Source organism: Poromitra crassiceps (assembly GCF_964638095.1).
Source record: "Poromitra crassiceps genome assembly, contig: HAP1_SCAFFOLD_557, whole genome shotgun sequence".
NCBI classification, from domain to species: Eukaryota; Metazoa; Chordata; class Actinopteri; order Beryciformes; family Melamphaidae; genus Poromitra; species Poromitra crassiceps.
In genome coordinates, this window is record NW_028151851.1 from 49,018 (window position 1) to 70,997 (window position 21,980).

The 21,980-nt window shown below is 45.4% G+C and overlaps 1 protein-coding gene across 5 annotated transcripts in view; it reads left to right on the forward strand.

Moving 5' to 3' along the window:
• The window catches only part of LOC310771351 (zinc finger MIZ domain-containing protein 2-like), a 67,528-nt gene that overhangs the window by 18,694 nt on the left and 26,854 nt on the right, over positions 1–21,980 (forward strand). For all 5 annotated transcript variants that reach the window (XM_083663984.1, XM_083663982.1, XM_083663986.1 and 2 more), the window contains exons 3-10: positions 4,588–4,705; positions 8,647–8,849; positions 10,681–10,846; positions 16,613–16,831; positions 18,222–18,434; positions 19,711–19,794; positions 20,487–20,667; positions 21,711–21,852. In XM_083663984.1, coding sequence (XP_083520110.1) covers positions 4,588–4,705; positions 8,647–8,849; positions 10,681–10,846; positions 16,613–16,831; positions 18,222–18,434; positions 19,711–19,794; positions 20,487–20,667; positions 21,711–21,852 — 1,326 coding nt within the window. The remainder of the gene's footprint in view (positions 1–4,587; positions 4,706–8,646; positions 8,850–10,680; positions 10,847–16,612; positions 16,832–18,221; positions 18,435–19,710; positions 19,795–20,486; positions 20,668–21,710; positions 21,853–21,980) is intronic.

Genomic DNA, 21,980 nt, shown 5'->3' on the forward strand with positions numbered 1-21,980 from the left:
TGTCTGACTCCAGTTCTGTCAGTTATATGGGGTTGTTAGGGCAGTAATGGCCTCGCTGTGGTAACTGACGTGTTACATTGTGTCTGACTCCAGTTCTGTCAGTTATATGGGGTTGTTAGGGCAGTAATGGCCTCGCTGTGGTAACTGACGTGTTACATTGTGTCTGACTCCAGTTCTGTCAGTTATATGGGGTTGTTAGGGCAGTAATGGCCTCGCTGTGGTAACTGACATGTTACATTGTGTCTGACTCCAGTTCTGTCAGTTATATGGGGTTGTTAGGGCAGTAATGGCCTCGCTGTGGTAACTGACGTGTTACATTGTGTCTGACTCCAGTTCTGTCAGTTATATGGGGTTGTTAGGGCAGTAATGGCCTCGCTGTGGTAACTGACATGTTACATTGTGTCTGACTCCAGTTCTGTCAGTTATATGGGGTTGTTAGGGCAGTAATGGCCTCGCTGTGGTAACTGACGTGTTACATTGTGTCTGACTCCAGTTATGTCAGTTATATGGGGTTGTTAGGGCAGTAATGGCCTCGCTGTGGTAACTGACATGTTACATTGTGTCTGACTCCAGTTCTGTCAGTTATATGGGGTTGTTAGGGCAGTAATGGCCTCGCTGTGGTAACTGACATGTTACATTGTGTCTGACTCCAGTTCTGTCAGTTATATGGGGTTGTTAGGGCAGTAATGGCCTCGCTGTGGTAACTGACATGTTACATTGTGTCTGACTCCAGTTCTGTCAGTTATATGGGGTTGTTAGGGCAGTAATAGCCTCGCTGTGGTAACTGACGTGTTACATTGTGTCTGACTCCAGTTCTGTCAGTTATATGGGGTTGTTAGGGCAGTAATGGCATTGCTGTGGTAACTGACATGTTACATTGTGTCTGACTCCAGTTCTGTCAGTTATATGGTGTTGTTAGGGCAGTAATGGCCTCGCTGTGGTAACTGACGTATTGTGTCGTGCGGTGTTACCACCCGTCAGGGGGGGGGGGGCTGGGTGCAGACAGTGCCATGTAAACAAACATGTCTGCTAAAGCTGGTAAAAAGGCTACTTTTTTCACTGTCAAATACACCCACAGCCTCCCCTCCTTTGCAGCCACTGGTGGTGCATTCCGCACAAGCCCGCCCCAAACTGCATACAGAGAGGCGAGGGGAGTGGCTTATATGTACTGTCTGTGTAGAGCTACATGAGATGAGGAAGACCAAAAGTAGTAGTTGATGCTAAATAAACAAGTTTAAATTGGATATTATCATGTCTGTTAATAAAAAAAAATGCTTTCAGAATGCCAAAATGTCTGATAATGATAACAAACTATAATGTTCCATATTGGAGTCAATTGGACCTCTAGCAGTTGGCCTACTTCCTCTGATGGATTCTATAGTTCTAGATTTAAAAAAAATCCAACAATTTACAATGAAGGAAGCGCAAGCAGAATTTGAATGGGTTCTCTGTATGTGCTACTCTCGTTGCTCACAATAGAGAGAATCCATTGGAATTGAGTGACGTATCATGAATGAACTTATTACAAACGGCACAGACTATTTTCACTAAATCATGCTGCATCTCTGCTGTTCACATTTCCAACCCTCAGGTGGAATGTGCCATTGTCATGGAATCATGTAATACATTCTCAGTACAACTCTATGCTGCAGTCTCCTTGACACAGTCTTGATAAGAAGCAGAGTTTGGGCATTCCTTATGGCTGAACGATGTGGACAGAGCCTTTCCAAACCTGCTGATAGCATTTAGGATTGACCCGATTATTCCCTTTCAGTCGACTCAAAGGACAGAAAACGTTCCCCTTTGCTCGACTTACGAACTAGCAGCGTCTCTTTCAGCTTCATATCATCTCATGCACCCTCTCTTTATGCTTCTGCTCGAGCTGCTTATGTCTGTGAAGCGTGGAATACACTATCTACATCAGGGATACTCAACTTACTTTGCCCGGGGGCCACTTTCGTGAATTAATAAACAAACAATATAAAGTTTTCTGTAGCGGATTGTAGGTTTTTTTGAGGTGTCAGCCGGAGTTTAGTCTGACAATGTTGTGCACACCGGATAGTTAGTTAGGTTAAGTTAGGTTAAGTCCATACATAAGTGCCTGGGTAGCGAGCAGACGGCAGTATTTGACAATTTAGCTGGAGGAGCTCAGTCAAACTTTATTTCATGTTAGTTTTTTATTGTGAATTAGATTCTAATTCATAATAAAAAACTAACGTGAAATTATTAGAAAATGGTCGTGGGGGCCACTCTGCACGCTGTCGCGGGCCACATCTGGCCCCCGGGCCGCAAGTTGAGTATCACTGATCTACATGATGAAGACACAGACTGCGCCAAAATGTCAGTTTTCTGATTGAAACCGATGAATGAATGATGAGACCCACACACTATAAACTCACTACAGCGTAGCCTGGACACTCATGCACAAGTCCCCATAGTCATGCTAAAGGCAGTATTTCAGCCAGTCTTTTGATTTCCTCTGGGTCCATGCTCTGTAGCCTAGCGTGTTATCGGTCTTGTCAGCTCTGTGCCTATAAATGAATATAGCCTAAAGTAACCTCTTTATTGTGCCAGGAGTTGAGTTTCCTCATTGAAGCCACAGAATGAAACGGAAAAAAATGTGACGTGGCAGATACGCCTTCTTCTCAGGGCGTCAAAGCTTATAGTGAATTACGTGCATGTTTTCTGATGTGTCACTGAGGAGGATCCTGTTCTGTTCTGGAGCCTGATACGTTGGGTAGACAGATCTGTTCTGGAGCCTGATAGGTTGGGTAGACAGATCTGTTCTGGAGCCTGATAGGTTGGGTAGACAGATCTGTTCTGGAGCCTGATTGGTTGGGTAGACAGATCTGTTCTGGAGCCTGATAGGTTGGGTAGACAGATCTGTTCTGGAGCCTGATTGGTTGGGTAGACAGATCTGTTCTGGAGCCTGATTGGTTGGGTAGACAGATCTGTTCTGGAGCCTGATTGGTTGGGTAGACAGATCTGTTCTGGAGCCTGATAGGTTGGGTAGACAGATCTGTTCTGGAGCCTGATTGGTTGGGTAGACAGATCTGTTCTGGAGCCTGATTGGTTGGGTAGACAGATCTGTTCTGGAGCCTGATTGGTTGGGTAGACAGATCTGTTCTGGAGCCTGATTGGTTGGGTAGACAGATCTGTTCTGGAGCCTGATTGGTTGGGTAGACAGATCTCTCAACAACAAGTTGCACCCATATGAAAGGTCAACTCTGCCCATAGAAGGAAGGCACACTCTCATTCAGCAGCAAGACTATCTTATGCTGTGTTGCCCCAAACATAACATCCAGAACAGCATCAGTATTGCATTGATGATAGTCAAAGTCTAGTACCAGGCTATGACTATACTCACAGTGTGGCCCAAACTCTACTACCAGGCCATGACTATGCTCACAGTGTGGCCCAAACTCTACTACCAGGCCATGACTATGCTCACAGTGTGGCCCAAACTCTACTACCAGGCCATGACTATGCTCACAGTGTGGCCCAAACTCTACTACCAGGCCATGACTATGCTCACAGTGTGGCTGGTCTTAAGTTTCCCCCCAAAAAATGACAGAACCAAAATAATGAGGACATCAGACATTGATTTCACCCGTTTTGTCTGCTCTGCCTATTTTTATAGGCATCATAAGTAGGTCTACTCAAGCCAAGACATTCTATAATTGAATGCAGTCACACTATTCCCCTAGTTTGACTAAGCCTATTGACTGCTCCATTTCTCTCCAGAAAGCAGCGGATATGTTGCCAATATACAGATAATGAGATTTTAAGGGAGCCTATGAGAAATGCGGTAGATTGTAGAAAGAAATGGAACAAAACAAAACAAAAACACTGATAAATTGTTTCAAATTATGTTCGGTCTTCTTCATCAAAAAAGGGCAAATGGACAAAAAAACAGCAACAGTTATGGTGATTAATGGCAACGTTACCAAGCCTGCAAATGCCGTGGTATGGAAGCAATGCTGTTGTGATAGCTTCCTGTTGCAGAAATGGTTTTCAAACGAGGAAGTAAAGGGAAACCCAAACCCAGAGGAAACGAAACCATGCATTAGATTAAATGTTCTCTCACCAAGTCAGATGACATTTCCCTCTTGATATTGTCTGTGTCGTTATACATGAATGAGTCCTCCTCCACAGGGTTTTTATACCAGCTAAACTTGATGTCGTGATCACATCAAAGACAGTAATTGTTTACAATGTGTTGTCCATCACTCATACTGTGAAGGGTCTAAGGCCATGTTCAGACTAGGAGGCCAAATCTGATTTTGTGAACTTTAATGACCTATTAATTAATGATTCTATCCAGATTGGTTTTATGAGTCTGGACGCTCCAAGTCTGATTTGTGTCACTTGTCCCAAACCACATATGGAGGTCTGGACACACAGATCCGACTTGAAAATCAGATTTGTGGCAGTGCGGACACACTCCCAAATCAGATTTGGGAAACCAATCAAGATGATGATGATTAATGACTTTAGCAGCAAATCAGATTTGCCTGTAATGTGAACATGGCCTTAACTAACTGTTGCTATCTCATCATAATAACTCGACCTCGTATCCATCCACAGCAGTGACGGCTCCTACCTAAATGACCCTGTGTCCTGGCAGTCAGGAACCAATCAGCACGCAGGATCTCTCTCTGTCGTAACCACAGTGTGGGGCGTGACCAATCCCACACACAGCCAGGTAACACATGACTCACCGCCACGAGGCAGGCTTTCCCTCCACGCTTGTTGTTTGTGTAAATATACTCCTGAGGGGTATTCCAGAATGACGGTGTAAGAAATCCTGAACTAAATCCTGAAGTGATTGGACTTGATCAACTCTGGATAGGTTGAGACTGAACTATGCAGGTTCAGAGTGAAACTTTGAACCTGCTGTGAAAGTTTTGGAAAATACTGAAAGTGCTTGAATTTATATAATTTGTGCAAGAATAGAAATTGAAGTTGTTTTGATTTTTCTTAACGTGACCTTAGTAAATGGGTTTACCGCGGCACAATTGACAAGTGTTTGACACGTTCAAGCCTCTCTCTTTTTAATATTTTTCTGTGAGCTTCTGTAAAGCCTGCTCGTTCTCATTATACAATTCTTAGTGTTGTAACAGTAATTAACCTTGATCCGTGTCCGCCATGTTGGGAGCATGGATTTGGGGGAATTGGGCCTGGAAAGTCATTGAAAAGTCCTTGAATTTGATGTTTAAGAAAAGTGTGGGAACCCCGATGTAAAGCCATCCTCACTCGAGGACTGAAAATAGAAACTCATGGGCCACTTTCAGATATGAACTCCGCGTAACGTCTGGATATCTTCAGGCAGTGGCGGACTGCATAATCGGGCACGTCGGGCAAATGCCCGGTGGCCTGGCCTGGCCTGGCCTGCCAAAAAAAAAAAAAAATATTTTTTTTTTTTTTTTTTTTTTGCAAGCCAGGCCAGGCCACTCACTGAACAGCAGGCCAGGCGCCGCCCACTGGTTTACTAGTGGTTTTATTACTTTATTCAGGTTTAAAGTGGGTGCATCTCATTGTAAAATTGGACTTGGCCCAAATTGGGCTTCAAACGGCCCAAATTGGGCTTCAAACGGCCCAAATCGGGCTTCAAACAGCCCAAATCTGGCTTTAAACGACCCAAATCTGGCTTCAAACGGCCCAAATTGGGCTTCAAACGGCCCAAATTGAGCTTCAAACGCCCCAAATTTTCCGCCGGCGCCCTTCGGACGCCGGCACGCACGTCGGCCCGTATCGGCCTGGCCTGCTTGGTATCTAATGCCCGGCCTGAATTATGATCCCAGTCCGCCCCTGTCTTCAGGAGTTCTGAAAAGTCTGAAAATTCACCATGGCAACAGGTAAAAAAAGGCAGAGCCTCCATTTGAATGCAGGGGACAGAGATATATTAATGCATGTGTATGCGGGCCGTGCATATTTATCTTTAAAACAAGCGCAAACAGTTTGGACCACGGCTGCTGCTACGTGTCTAAACTTTTATACCGATTTTGGAAATGTATACTGAGATTCAACATTTCTGTGCAGGAACTGCTGTAACAAACTGACAGCTGTCTCGTCGCGCACAGAGTCACAGTGTTATAATTATATTTAAAAAAAGAACTTGCGCTCTCAGAAAGGACATGCAGAGGTTTTGTTCTGAGTTGAGGGTGAATTCACGCTGTAGGCCTATAAATGACGATATGATGTGCATAAAAGCGGGAATTAACTTTTAAATTGTCCTTGAGTAACAAATGAATATCGAACCAGGATTTTGATTCTGACATACACTAGACCGCTAATTAATGCGCTTTGATACATGCCTTGATATGCGTTGAATGAATGAGGATATAAAGCCGCGCGTCTGGCTCTGTAAGGAGACGGAGAGAAATTCAGGGTTTGTTGTAGAAAAGCTGCCAGCGAGCAGGTTAGCTTCACAGCAGGTTAGCTTCACAGAGTCCCAGAGTTTAACTTACCTCTCTTTCTGGAAGGGAAAAGCCGGCGTCTTCCCTCACCTCAGGGTTAACAAACTCAGAGTTTTCATTAAAGAGCACGGTGCAGGTTAGACACCACTTTGCATTAAAGGTCCCATTCCGTGCAAAAGCTGTTTTTACTTGTAAATGCATATATACTGCTGTCAGCCCTCCCTGTAATGAGTGGTCACAAGCTCAGAACTGCCAGAGTTGGATTTGTCCCTATCCAGCTCCCCCCTGCAGTCTCCTTCAAGCCACACCCCCAAACGCTTCGTTTGCCCAGACGGGGAATTGGGACGTCACGAGCTTCCTCACGCATACTGCGCGGGTCTCTCTCACACAAGCTACCTGCACCATTTTGTCTATAGCCACAAAATTAACACTTCTAGCTGGAGCGACGCCAACTGTACGTGATCCAGCAACTGCAGAGGTGCATTCGGTAAGTCTAGGCATTTTGAGATGTCCTCTTTAGCGTAGTAACCGTTAAGTTAACGATAACTCGCAACCTAGCGTGCTGGTCCACAGACGCTAATCTGATTGGCCGCTGGGAGCCTGGGGCGGGCTCTCCCTCAGCGGCCAATGGGAACTGTTAGTTCTGAATATATTATAGAAACAGGCCATTCTTGGGAAGCGACGAGATGAGGAAGTGAGAACTCCGTCACAACAAACGGGGTTGCTATATTTTCGACAAATTAATCCAGAATCATGTTTTATGGACCAGAGACACACGTTTTTAAGAGGTTACAGCTGCACGAATTGGGACCTTTAATATGTGGGACTTTTATGTAGGAAAAGTCAAAAAGTGGCGACAAGGTAGCTCAGCAGGCCAATATAAACAGTGAATAGAAAAAAGGCAGCTTCTTGATGCTAATAAAGAATTTAATAAAGAAGTAATGTACAGGTATACTTAAATAGTTAATACACAATACATCTTCAGGAAAGGACAAGGGCACAAGAGACGCAACGCGTTTAAGGACTTTTATGTAGCAATTAGGATTCTCTTTTGTTTTTTGTTTTTCCCCCCACACATAGCTGCATCTAGACTGGTTTTTGTGAAGCATCTGCCACGCGCACATAAAAACCCTCAAATCTAGCAATAACACCTGTGACGATTTTAATACACAATAATCAATAATCAATAAATGTTCCCTCGGAACATTACCTCCATACGCCGCCCGTCTGTCCCGGTCTGTCCGCCCGTCGAGAGGCCGCTCACTGAAGTACATCACCTCCACTCTGCAGCTAAACCCCCTCCCCTCTGCAGCTGAAACCGCTCTCCTCTTGAGCTCCAGCGAGTGCCACTTGTGTCCGTCTCCGACGATAAAGTTATCCGCCTCAGACCAGACCGCAGCCAGCTTATACGAGCTGAGATGGTCGGTCCCAAATGTATCTTTGCAAATAGGCGTTATTTTGAAAAAACGATTGCATATTGGGGGTCAACTAGTTTTTACTACTAGTTACATTTGACTACTGAAACTATAAAGTGCCATATTAACCATAGATAGAGGCCAAACTAAACAGAAAGTAAACAGTTGCCTTTGGGGGGGAAATGGAGCTGAGTGTTCTTTTTCTCCCGTCAATGCCGAAATGCATTCTGGGCAGTGTCAAACTATCGTACCAGACAGAGGGTCAAAATGCTATTGGTTTTGGTGGTAAATTATCGTACAAATACAATAATTATCGTACATCTGGTGTTTTGGAAAGTTTTCTGCTGTACACATTGACTGTATATTATTATTATTACTAAGTACAGTAGCTCAAGTGTCGTCACAGGTGTTATCTGCACAGATGGCATTCTTTTTAACATGTGCAATAAGGCCACCTTTTTCCTCCATATTTCTGCCCTGGGGGCATGTTTTAATTTTGTTTTTGTTTTTTGGGGGTATTTTCCTATCCTGAGAATCTTGAGTCCTAACTATATACTAAATATATATATATATATTTTACCTGCACCACGCTCTTTAACCCCGCTTCCTGGAATACCCCCCACATCCTCCTCCTCCTCTATGTATCTGTCAGCCATGCTTCTCCTGTTAGCATGGTCTTTGTTTCATCACCCCCTCTCAAATTCACCAGAAGAAGAGTGATGTGCACTCTTCTTCTTCTTCTGATGAATTTGATTGGTCTCTCCCTGCACTTGATCTTGATTGTACCCTTTGCGCCCGTTTTTCCCACGTAGGTGTTCTGTGCGCCCATGGGTCCAGGGGAGAACTCGGCTGGTCACATGATGCCTGGAGGCGGGCCCGGCATGGGCGGCGGCATGGGCTCCCAGTTCATGGGTCAGCAGTCGTACGGAGACGCCGTCTCCAAGGCCTACGGCCAGCCGGGCATGTATGGACGTCCCAGCGCTGGTTACAACCCAGCCCCCGGCTACGCTGGAAGGTACACCTCCGATAATGCTTCCATTGATTACTTTCAGGCTGCGTTTTCAAATAGAAAGTGGAAATGAAAACCGCTAACACACCGCCTACTGAGACTCTGCAGAGTGTTTGCAACATTTCAACTAGGGGTGGGGGAAAAAATCGATTCACCTAAGTATCGCGATTTTTAATGTCACGATTTTTTGGATCGATCTTTTATTCCAGAATCGATAATCGCAAAAAAAAAAAAAAAAAAAAAATATTTTTATTTTTTGTGCTTGCAGTCAGGCCACTCACTGAACAGCAGGCCAGGCGCCGCCTACTGGTTTACTAGTGGTTTTATTACTTTATTAGTTAGTCTGAAGTAATAATTACACTTCAGGGTTAAAGTGGGTGCATCTCATTGTAAAATTGGACTTCAAACGGCCCAAATCTGGCTTCAAACGGCCCAAATTTCACGCGCGTTGGCCCATATCGGCCTGGCCTGCTTGGTATCTAATGCCCGGCCTGAATTATGATCCCAGTCCGCCCCTGTTTTTAACTATATCGCCCAGCCCTACTCATGATATATAATATACAGTCTCTAGTGTATGATTCAACTTTTCCCATGTTCTAATCTAGTGTAAAAAAGCAAACAAACTGAAAAAATAAAAGAAAAAAATAAACAAAAATCGCAATAAATCGTAATATCGAATCGCAATAATCGTAGAATCGCAATACTTAAGAATCGCAATATAAATCGAATCGGCACCCAAGAATCGTGATAGTATCGAATCGGGAGATAAGTGAATCGCCACAGCCCTAATTTCAACAGCTTGTTCGTTGACATTCAACAACTGTTTCGCTTTTGTCTGTAGATGTTTAACAGATGATCTATAGCAGGGATACTCAACCTGCTTTGCTCGGGGGCTACTTCTGTAAAATGACAGGAGGCCAGGGGCCAATTAATAAACAAATAATAATATAAATTTTTCTGTAGCGGATTGTAGTTTTTTGGGTGTGCCTTTTGGAGTTTAGTCTGACAATTTTGTGCACACAGGATAGTTACTGTATTAGTTGTAACTTATTAGGCTGTTAGTTAAGTACATATAAGTCCCTGAGCGGCGAGCAGGCAGCAATATTTGACAATTTAGCTGGAGCGCACAGTCAAACCTTATTTAACGTTAGTTTTCATTGTGAATTGGAAAATGGTTAGGGGGCCACTTGGCACCCTACCCCGGGCCATATCTGGCCCCCGGGCCGCAAGTTGAGTATCACTGATCTATAGAGTATATGTGACAATTCTACATATTCTACATATAGCTACATATTCTCAGAATAATTTAGGAGCTCCCAAGTGATGAGAATCAGGGTTGTGGAACGGGAAGCTAACAGAATCTGTTCAACATCTACAGACAAAAGCGAAACCGTTTTATTTCTGAATATCAACTGCTAAGCTGTTGAAATGTTACCAATAGTCTGTAGACTCTGTGTAGGCGCACTATCCAAATAAAGGGTTAAGCGTCAAGCCTAATATGCGACCATGACAATTTATGAATCTTTAAAACAGCGTTGTTCACCTATTTCACTGTATGGAGCAATATGCGTGTACTGATCGCCTGTTTTGAACATGCCATGACTGTATTGGAGGCACTACTATTGTGGGGATAACATCACGTCAGAGTGGGTGGACATGCCCACTGCTCTGAGCCTCTGACTCATGCTATGAAAAGCGTCACACACACACACACACACACACACACACACACACACACACACACACACACACACACACACACACACAGTCCCACACTGAACTCTAAGTTCACAGTGTGCCTATCTGCCCTCTCACCCCCCCCCCTCCCTCCCCACAGTTACTCTGGTAACAGTGGGGGGGGTATGGGCGTCCGCCCCCCCTCGGACTTCACCCAAGCGGCTGCCGCTGCCGTCGCAGCCGCCGCCGCTACGGCAACCGCCACTGCTACAGCAACTGTTGCAGCAATACAGGAGAAGCAGAACCAGGAACTGAGCTATGGCCAGGTAAATGTCTCTGTCTGTGTACTACACCCTGAGCTATGGCCAGGTAAATGTCTGTGTCTGTGTACTACACCCTGAGCTATGGCCAGGTAAATGTCTGTGTCTGTGTACTACACCCTGAGCTATGGCCAGGTAAATGTCTGTGTCTGTGTACTACACCCTGAGCTATGGCCAGGTAAATGTCTGTGTCTGTGTACTACACCCTGAGCTATGGCCAGGTAAATGTCTCTGTCTGTGTACTACACCTGAGCTATGGCCAGGTAAATGTCTCTGTCTGTGTACTACACCCTGAGCTATGGCCAGGTAAATGTCTCTGTCTGTGTACTACACCCTGAGCTATGGCCAGGTAAATGTCTCTGTCTGTGTACTACACCCTGAGCTACTGTATGGCCAGGTAAATGTCTCTGTGTACTACACCCTGAGCTATGGCCAGGTAAATGTCTCTGTCTGTGTACTACACCCTGAGCTATGGCCAGGTAAATGTCTCTGTGTACTACACCCTGAGCTACTGTATGGCCAGGTAAATGTCTCTGTCTGTACTACACCCTGCGGTCTGGAGGGGGAGGCAGGATCCTTTAACCAGGGAGTCATTTTGTACATTCCTTTTGGCAAAAACAATAATAAAAAAAAATAGGGGTGCACCGATCGATCGGCAAGCAATCTGTATCGGCCGATTTTGACCTCAAATATGCGATCGGCTGATTGCCGATATTTCGGCTGATTGCCGATATTTTTATATATATAAAAAAAAAAGTAAAAAAAAAAAAAAAAAAGCCCTATCACTAATCAGGCTTTCCAACGATATAAAATACAATGCCAATTGGTATTATTAAAGGGGAGAAATAATCAACCGAAATAACGTTTCCAAACTTTTTTTGAGGAGTTTATATATCGGTGATCGGTAATCGGTGATCGGTCGGGCAGATATTTCCCATAGGTGATCGGCAATCAGTGATTGGTGCACCCATAAAATAAATACATAAAGTGTTTGCAATGATCAAATCTTACACCAATACGCAATATGCAGCAGGTTGTTCTCTATTATAAAACGGCTCTCTCAAATCAAGCAATCTGATTGGTTCACAGCCATTGTATAAATCCAATAACCCACTCCAATAACCCATGGCCATGGGTTATTGGTTGCCATGGCAACTCTCTTACTAAAAGGCTTTGGTTACCTCAAAAAAAACAAATGGCAGAGACAGCTGTCAGATCCTTGTGAATCGATCTTCGCTTATAACTTTACTAATACTTCGCAGAAAATTATGTTTTGTACAAGAATAGATGCGGGCTAATGTCTTCTTTGCAAAAAAAAGGCTGTTAACCCCGCATTTAACCCCGCATTTAACCCCGTAACGTTAGTTGGTGTCGGGCTTTGCAGAAAGCACTCAGCTTCCCAGCAAGCGCTGAGAATGCAGCGCTGCGCTCGAGCTGCGTGTCGGGCTTTCCAGAAAGCTCTCAGCTTCTCAGCAAGCGCCAGGATTGGCCAATGTCAACTTCAGTCTCCAGAACGATCCAATCAAATCACCCGCACGTCTATCTTCTTGCTAGAGGTCCCGCCTTACAGTAGTGTTTCAACTGACTCTTATCAGAATACCATGCCAGTCGGACTTATAGTATTATTATTATATTTATATTATCATACTTGGAAACCGTTTTATAAAAGCAACGAGGCCGCAGGCCTTGTGGGATAACAACTGATCAGCGGGATATATGCCACAACACACTGGCTCTCGTGCTATATTGCTTAATTATACTGTCACAAACTCAGGATCATTAGGTCCCATGTGCATTTGAGTTGTGATGTTTGATTGCAGGGCTGTGTAAAGGACAAGCTGATCTGTTACAAATCACATTACTTGACGCTACTCTGTTGCCAGACTATTTACTCAGTACATCATCGACCACTTTACACCTGGTATTGACAATACATTCAATCTGAATCTGGATATCTTAACTCGAGAAAGCAGAATATGGGACCATTCCAATTAGGGATGCTCAATTATGGCAAAAATCATAAGTATGATTATTTTGACTGGCATTGAGATCATGATTATTTAACACAATTACTCAGTCATTGGACTTACATCATTCATTTATTGAACCTGGGGAGGGGAAAAAACATTTTAACACTGCATTTCTTCACACTTTAAATATAATTTAACTGAAAAACAAAGAAATAAATGGAAAAAAAGATGAATAAATAAATAACCTATACCAAAAAAAAACATCCATACATCTATCCATCTTCAACCCGGAGTCGAGTTGCAGAGGAGGTACTGAGGTAGCAGATCCAGCATGGGGACCTCCAACTTCCGTTTCCCTGGGCATATTAACCAGCTCTGAGGTGTTCCCAGGCCAGCGTGGAGATGTAATTACTCCACCTGGCCCTCGCTCTGCCCTGTGGTCTCCTCCCAGCTGGATGTGCCTGGAAAGCCTCCCTGGGGAGGCGACCAGGAGACATCCTTACCAGACGCCCGAACCACCTCAACTGGCTTTCTATGTGAAGAAGCAGCGGCTCTACTCAAGAGTCCCTCATTGGGTGACTGAGCTTCTCACCCTATCCCTAAGGGAGATCCCACCCACCCCTTCCCGAGGAAGCCTGTTTCGGCTGCTTCAGTGTAGGAAATTAAAAAAATATTTTGCGGGCAAATTTGCACCATGGTCTAAAAAATGGGGGCATTTACAAAATGTTGGGGCACTTGAAAAAAGTAATTGGTGCATAAAGTTGCTAAAGCGTAGTGTGGATAACAGCACACTGTCTTCTTCGTCTTCTTCTGGTAACCAGCTTGCAGGTGTTGAGTGTGTGTCTGTTAGAGATGGAAATTAAATGAATTGAATGAAAAGAAAATTATAGAATTATTGGGGGTCATTTTTGCCCCATGATGATGGTTTCTAGGGGCATTCTGAGATCTCTTGAGGGCATTTTTGCCCCTGGCTAAATTCCTACACTGGGCTGCTCATATCCACGAACTCATGAACCATCGTTCATGACCATACAGTGTATATATCAAAAAATAATACACAAAAATAAATAACATAAACTATGGTGTAACTTGTACTGCGTTGTCACAACCTACTGCAAAATATTTAACATTTGGTCAACTAGAAATCTACATGTACTGTAGGCTATATTTCAGTCAGTCAGCTAACGGAGGCACCAAATCGAAAGTTGCTCCCTGTATAGTCTAGCGATGTGAAAACAAAAGTGAAACTTAACACAGTCGGCGATGGGGATTTGCAGACAGTAATTCGTCGTGGCTGTCCTACAGACTTTAATGGTAGGTGACGTTACCTTGTGCTTCTTAAGTGATGTTAGTGGAATTAGGTCATTTTACCGTGTCGCAGTGTGTCAGTGCATAGAATTGAACGTGTCGTGCGCCGTGGGTCTGTATGGGTTTACCTTTCCTGTGGACCAACTGCTCTCTTTCTGTCACCTTCTACCAAGGAAGGTTTGAACCTCAACCGGGAAATACATTGAATTAAATTCATTTGAATGCTCGAGCTGAAACGACACACACCACAGCGTGTTTGGCTTTCAGGCACACCGGTGCGATAGAAAGGGGTGCGCTGGATTTACAACACGGAGACAAAACAAGAGCAACATTGCCAAACTTCACAAAAATAGTTTGATCTCAATTATCGTCATTTCATAACCGTGGGAAGCTAATCGTAATTAAAAAATAAAATTCCATTAATCACACAGCCCTAATTCCAATGTGATTTTTCCATTTTTTAATCATTTCGAAAAAAATTCCCATCACCCTCACGCACAGCAGACAAACTCACTTTACTGAATCCCACTCACACAGAGGGAAGAAAATGCACAGAATACACAGAGTAAACACCGTAAGAACAGAACACCAATATCAGGCTATGAACGTCTACATTCTGAAAGATGTTCCATTCGGTGTAACATGGCCGTTTCATAATATGTGCCTTTGGAAACACTTGTGAGAGATGAGACAGGAGTAGGCGTCTTATTTCCACTTTCTGCTTGCAAGGAAGAAACTGCAAACATTTCCGGTTCACTACGTGTCTGATTGAGGACGTAGGATGTTCCGTCTGCCAATCACAACACAGTCAAGCCAACATGCAAACTTGAGCAAAATGCTTCCGCCAGCTTTAGTCTGTAAGAGAAGTGAAAACTACCATTTAGAAAAATACAGCTATATAATTGGTTGCCTTCTTCTTTACTTGGAGAAACTTCGACAGCGATTGCGTCAAAATATTGACTTTGAAAAACGGCGAAAAATAAAAGGGCAAAATAGCACTTATCTCATAAGGTGATCAAAGCGCTGGAAAACGATCTACGAGGATGTAAAAACGGTAAAGGGGGATGAGGGAAAAAAAATCCAGTCACGCTGCAACGCTCCTCTTTTTTTTTTTTTAATGAATGCAGGGTGTAAATGCACGCGGCACGCATCGCGATCGGAATGCAATTTGCACGGGCCAGATGGCTCTCATCGCGGTGGGATCTCAGCTGGAGGCATCCAGGTGGAAATGCACGCAGCGAGGTGGCTTTCTGTGAGAAGGCACCACCGCCAGCTGGGTGGAAACATCATGAGTCATTGTGAAGTTTGCCTCCTTCACTCTCCAGCACGATCTCACTCCCACCAGCCGCCGCCTCGCTCCCCTCGTTCTCCTGGAGTCGTGTTTCACGACTACACTAATGCAGCCAAAAGGAACCCGTCGTATAGTATGTGGTGCCAAAGCCTCCTACAAAAGTTTGTTCTGCCCCCAAATATGAAAAGTAAATCCAGGCTGTAGTACGGTATGCTGATTTCTTTCCCCAGGATGGTGAAGGGCATGTCCCCGCCCTACTCTGCCTCTGATTGGGTTGGGTTTTAGGTAGGGCTGCACGATATTGGGAAAAAACGGACATTGCAATACATTTGGTTTCTGCGATATGAAAAAATACAGGAATTTTCACCAAATGACTTGATTAGCTCATCAAGCCTTGTCCCTTTTTAAGAAGGTAGTGGGTAGCCTGCGTGGATGTGACATAGTAGCACATGTTTTTAGCTGCAGCCAGAGGGATTGGCAGGATGCTAAGTGCTGAGTATCAACCAGCAAAAAAGTTATAGCATGACGTGTTTGAGCTAATTTGCCTTATTGTTTGACATTGCACGTCCAGCGATGTGACTATTGCGCACATTGCGATGACGATGCCGAAACAATATATTGTGCAGCTCTAGGTTTAGGGATGAGGAGGTTGGGTTTAGGCATGAGGAGTGCTGATTGTGATGGGTTGGGTTTAGGCATGAGGGGTTAGGGCGATTGATGAGGGCAAAATATCAGGCTGAGACAATCAGATGCAGGGTAGTTGCCATCCTGGGAAAGAATAAATTGCGTACAGTATTATCTCTACTGACCCTACACCCGCCATGTTTGTTTTTGGTGCCAGTGCTCTCCACCGACTCGCCTGTTTTCCATTGCGTGCATGAACAATGAGATCCGATCATAATGCAGACGACAAATCTGCATGTCAATACCAGGACATGACTCGATTGACCATCATCTGAATAGGATATCCAGATACAGATCACATTTGAATGCCTAGTGTAAATGGGGCCCTTTCTCTCCAGATAAGCCTGGTAAACTCCAAAACCGCTTTCTTTATCTCCCCATCAGTGTTTATGATTTTTCCCTCTCCAGCACTTCGCCTTTGTCAACCTCCATTTCTACAAGCCTCTGCCTGTGCTGTGTAAAACACCTCGCGTGCTTTGTTTTTCACTCCTGCTGGCGCACTTCCCTTTCCTTCCCCAGATGGGTGGAGCTTCCTCTTACAGCACCCAGTTCCTGTCTCACTCCGGCCCCCGTGGCCCTCCGGGGATGAATCCTGGTGGGATGGGTCCTTCCAGGCCTGGGCCTCCACCTTCCATCGGGGGCTTGTATCCGTCTCACCCTGCCCAGGCGCAGAGGATGCCCCAGCACGGAGGCTATCCAGGAGGACAACAAGGCCTCAAGCGACCCTTCCATTCAGAGGTCAGTGAGGGAGTTACGCCTGGGCCAAAGCTCGTACACACACACACACACACACACGTGGCAGAGCGCTGTTCATATCCAACGTTTTCCCATTCTCCAGCACTGGCGTGGTTTCCCCACACCAACCACAAAGGTACAATTCTTATTTGAGGAAAAACCAAACCAAAAATATTTGTTAAGAAGAAGAAGAAACATTTATTCAAATATAGGCGGTACATTTTGTTGTTGTTGTTATTTTGTCTGTTGTGGGTATTTTCCTTGATTTGGCATGTCAGTGACTATCATTAAAATGCCTAATTGGGCTCCGATGGGACTTGCTGGAGCATGCTTATAAGGAGGAGTAAGCTGTAATTTTCCAGAGAGATGTTTTTACTCAAAATGGGCACTGCAAGCTTGTGAACTTCTAGTGTTGCTACTAGTAGTGGTAGTAACTGTGTCATTCTGGGTTCATATTCAGCCCAGGATCTTTGTTGCATGGTCTCTCTCTCTCTCTCTTTCTCTTTCTCTCTCTCTCTCTCGCTCTCAAGTTTGAATCATCTAATAAAGGCATACAATTGTCAAAAGAACAAAAAAAAAGGGATAGAAAGAGGAGATGAGAGAACAATGCATCTTTTCCAAAAATGCTAACAACGGACTCAGCTGTTCTGGGATAAGGTTGCACATACCTGTTTACACTCTCACTTTCCCACTAACTCCTCCCCTTTGATCATTTTCGCCAGATGTGCTGTATCTCACTACTATTACGACTAGTGCGGCGCACAATTGCTCAGTTTTCGTTTTTCTCTGATTTCCCCCCCATTTGTACTTTCCCCCCTGCTGCCCCCGTCGCTGCTCTAACCCCTCTGCCGATCTGGGGAGAGCCGTAGACTAGCACCATGCTCCCGCCAACACATGCGCAGTTGCCAGCCGCTTCTTTTCACCCTCACAAGTGGGGAGTTTCTCCGGCAGGACGTAGCACGTGGGAGGATCACGCTATTCCCACCAGTTCCCTTCCGCCCTGACCAGGCACCCCGGCCGACCAGAGGAGGCGCTAGAGCCACGACCAGGACACATACCCTCAATCCGGCTTCCCACCCGCAGACACAGCCAATCGTTCCTGTATGGTCGCCCGACCAAGCCGGAGGTAACACGGGGGCGCGAACCTGCGACCCTCATGTTGGTAGGCAGGGAATCTACCGCTACACTACCCGGACGCCCCAATTGCTCAGTTGCTTGCACGAGCATGCACATCGCACTCTCAGTATTTCTAGTTCTTTTTCATTTCTCCCTGTTAATCTCTTATATTTCACAACAATTCTAATAATGAGTGTTATTATTAGAGTGTTGATACATTTGGTTTGGCATGAAGCTGTGTTGTTCATATAACAAAATAGCTGCCCCTCTTTTCCAGGGTTTTCCAGTGCAGCAGTATGGCTCTGGTGGGATGTCGGCTTACCCTAACCAGCCTCTGCAGTATCCCACTGGTCCTCAGCAGCGATGTGCGCCCTCACCCTCCTACCCCAGCAACCGTATGCCTCTCATGGGCCAGTACGCCTCTGGACCCCCCAACCCAGCACAGTTCCCTCCCGGAGCCGCTCAGCCCAATGCTTCCCAGTATTATAAGGTAAATACACCTTATATCCTACCTGTACCACTACCTGTCCCATACTGTTATCATTTCACTTTAACGGTGATGAGAAATCTCTCAACGGCTGTTTACCCTTTCATTCATGTCATCATTACTGACTTCCATTGTGCATCAGTGGTACGCTGCGCGGATCATTTCTGCACCACTGCTTGTCTGCTTTGGATCCAGATCCAGACAGATAGATGGACAGTTAGCTAAGGGTGCGTTCACACTGCCGCCCCGGTACCCGGGCACACTGTACCGTTCCCGGGCACACTTTCCCCAAATTGACCCCAGGTCGTTTGAGGAGTGTGAACGTTGCATTGTGTTCCGTGGAACCGTGACAGGGTCCACTTGAAAAGGTGGTCTGGGGAACACTTTGGCGTGCCCGGGGACAGAACACTTGCGAATATGAACGCAAACCGTACCGAACCACATAGACAACACACGGGCGAGGATACACTCCTGGGGCCGGTTGCACCAACTGGTCTTACGACTGGTCTTAAGCGAAGTCGGTCATAACTTTACGAACCAAACAGCTACGCCGGTTGCACCAACAGGGCATAAGCCTTTCTCTCTCTAAGACCGGTCATAAAAATATTACGCCTAGTCCAGAGCAGGCGTAAGGTGCAGTCATGGGTGCAGCATAGACGGTTTTCACCTGTGTGTTGCGCAATAGCTACAACCCCTCAGCACTCTGGCTGTATTCAAGACCCGAGTTATAAACTGGAAACGTTATAAACGTTATAAATATAGTCACGTTATAAACAACTAACCAATGTATGGAAATCGAAATTAATTTGGTCCAGTGGCGTTTTACTGCCATGTAAAGTAACGACAAGTAACAGTTAGTCGCTAACATTAGCCACACTATTACAGCCGGAGCGGAGCGTCATTTGACGTCAGCACACTCTTCTAAACAGGTCGCGTGCCGCATTCCAGTGGGCATTCCCGTGCTTTCACATGGACGCGCATCGCTACGACCGGTGTAGTTAAGACCAGACGTAAGCCCTGTTTGTGCAACAGGCGTAAGTCCACTCTAAAGACTGGTCTTAACTAAGACCGACGTAGGAGTTACGACCAGGCATAGTTAAGACCAGTTGGTGCAACCGGCCCCAGGTGTAGTTGATGACGCAAGTGTACTCTGCAAGTGTTCCGTTCCCAAGCGCAGAAGAGATTTAGTAATGTGAAAGCTGACCAGCGGGGGAGAGGGGGGCTTCGTTCCCAGTGAGAAAGCACCATAAGTGTCTTGTTTCCTCTGTATGTTCTCTAGTCGGAGCCATTCAATGGCCAAGGCAGCCTGCCATCTGGAGGAGCAGGGGGATACAACGCCTTCACCCAGGCAGCTGTGAATGGGGTAAGTCACTAACTCCATGCACTCTCACCTCAGTACCTTATTAAAGATTTGAATCCAATATGGCAAAATCACACACAGTCATCTGAAGAGGAAATGATACACTTGACTACAGAATAATACCAATCCACTTATCTGAGATACATTGTTACTCCAGTGCCACTAAGGGGTTGCTCCTGCACAAGGCTTGTGTGTTTATCATCGATAGATAGATAGATAGATAGATAGATAGATAGATATATCTTTATTTTTGTGTCACTCCTCAACAAACAAGTATGGTATAAAAAACAACAAAATGTGCATTAAAGAGTTGAGGACCACTCACATGGAGTTGTGAGACACAATACAATTCAAAACAATAAAAGATAAAAACATACATACAAGTACTATTACACAGAAAATACAGTTGGCAATACAATATGTAAAAGGGAGGGGGCAGTTTATTGGGCGGTGCTCATGAAGGCTACTCTTCTTTTTAGGATGAGGTGGCAGGCCTTGGCACATTCATTAACACCGTGTTCACCAGCTAAAATTTTACGCAATTTATTTATGTCATCAAGGTCATTAAAATTCTCATAGTGTTTTGATAGAAAAATAAAAAGATCAGCGCGAATGTCGTCGTGTCGCGAATGTCGTTGTTAGAGGATTCCAGATTCAAAGTTGTGAACCCCGTCGTCCGCTTCCCTGTCTCTCAGCCAGGGAGGGGCGGAGTGATGCCGGGATATCCCAGCTCTCCTATGGGAGGGAATCCCACCCCTCCCATGACGCCGGGCAGCTCCATGCCTCCCTACCTCTCCCCAGGACAGGACACAAAGCCGCCCGCTTACCTGACGCCCGACACCAAACCCAACATCAACCCCCAGCAGCCCTCTACAGGTGAGTCGCCACACTGCAGTCAAGCCACCAGGAAGCACACGGTCAATTAGAAAGTTGTTAAACAAACACACGCGCGCACACACACACACACACACACACACACACACACACACACACACACACACACACACACACACACACACACACAAAGGTACTTTGGACATGTGATGCAATATGAGCTGCTTGGCCAAGGCCATACAAACACTGTAGCAACATGTCCACAGGTAGGATTTAGACAGCACTGTGTACGACTGATTTAATGAGACACAAATAAGACAGAAGACGTGCTAATAGGTTGTTTTCAGGTCACGTCAAGATGGCGACCGGGGCGTGGCCATTGGCTTGTTTGCAAACCACGTGATCATTGGCTGTTTGCGTGTCACAAGCTGTCACACGCTCTATTAACAAGGGACATGATAGGCTGTTTATGAGCCAGGGAGAAGAAGCGCACTTGGTCTTTTCATGCAGCCGTGAGTTAAAGTATCGAACGTTCTATCAAACTATTTCTTTATTGTATTGATGACATGGCGTCTATCGCCGATATAATGTATATTGCTATCGTTTTATCGCCCAGCCCTAATGGGTCATATCCTATATCTTTTGCAATCTTCTGGCGATACCTGCAGCGTGGAGCGGCATCCAACCTCTTGCATACTCGCTTTCCTCCATTCTAGTAGCTGCCCCTTAGACGTCACGCAGACGTCATCCGAATCACATCGTCGAAAACAAGCTATAAACAGTGGATTACTACAGCTTTCAGTAGTGAAACTGTTGATGTGGGAGCTGCCATCTTGGATTTTGAGGTCGGGGTCGTTGAGGTTCCCCCGACTTTCGAAGAAAGAAATACAAGTTCAGCTGCAAATGGAATACGGCATTATTACTGACTTCACAAGAGAGAATCAATTGATGTTTCCCTCGTAAACACCGATTCTAGCAGTGAACTACGGAAACCATTTATACTATAGTATGTTGATACGTTGAGATTTGTTGTTTGTCCCGCTATGATGCATGTTCCTCTCTCCGCCCCCTGCTGTCCATTCAAGGTAACCCCAGCGATGACTTGCGTCTGACCTTCCCGGTACGAGACGGGGTGGTGTTGGAGCCCTTCAGACTGGAGCACAACCTGGCCGTCTCCAATCACGCCTTCCAGCTCCGAGATTCTGTCTACAAGACGCTCATGTTGAGGTAAAGAGGTCTAACTCGCCACACGCACACACACACACACGCACGCACGCACACACACACACACACGCACACACGCCCGCGCGCGCGCACACACACACGCCCGCGTGCGCGCACACACACACGCGCAC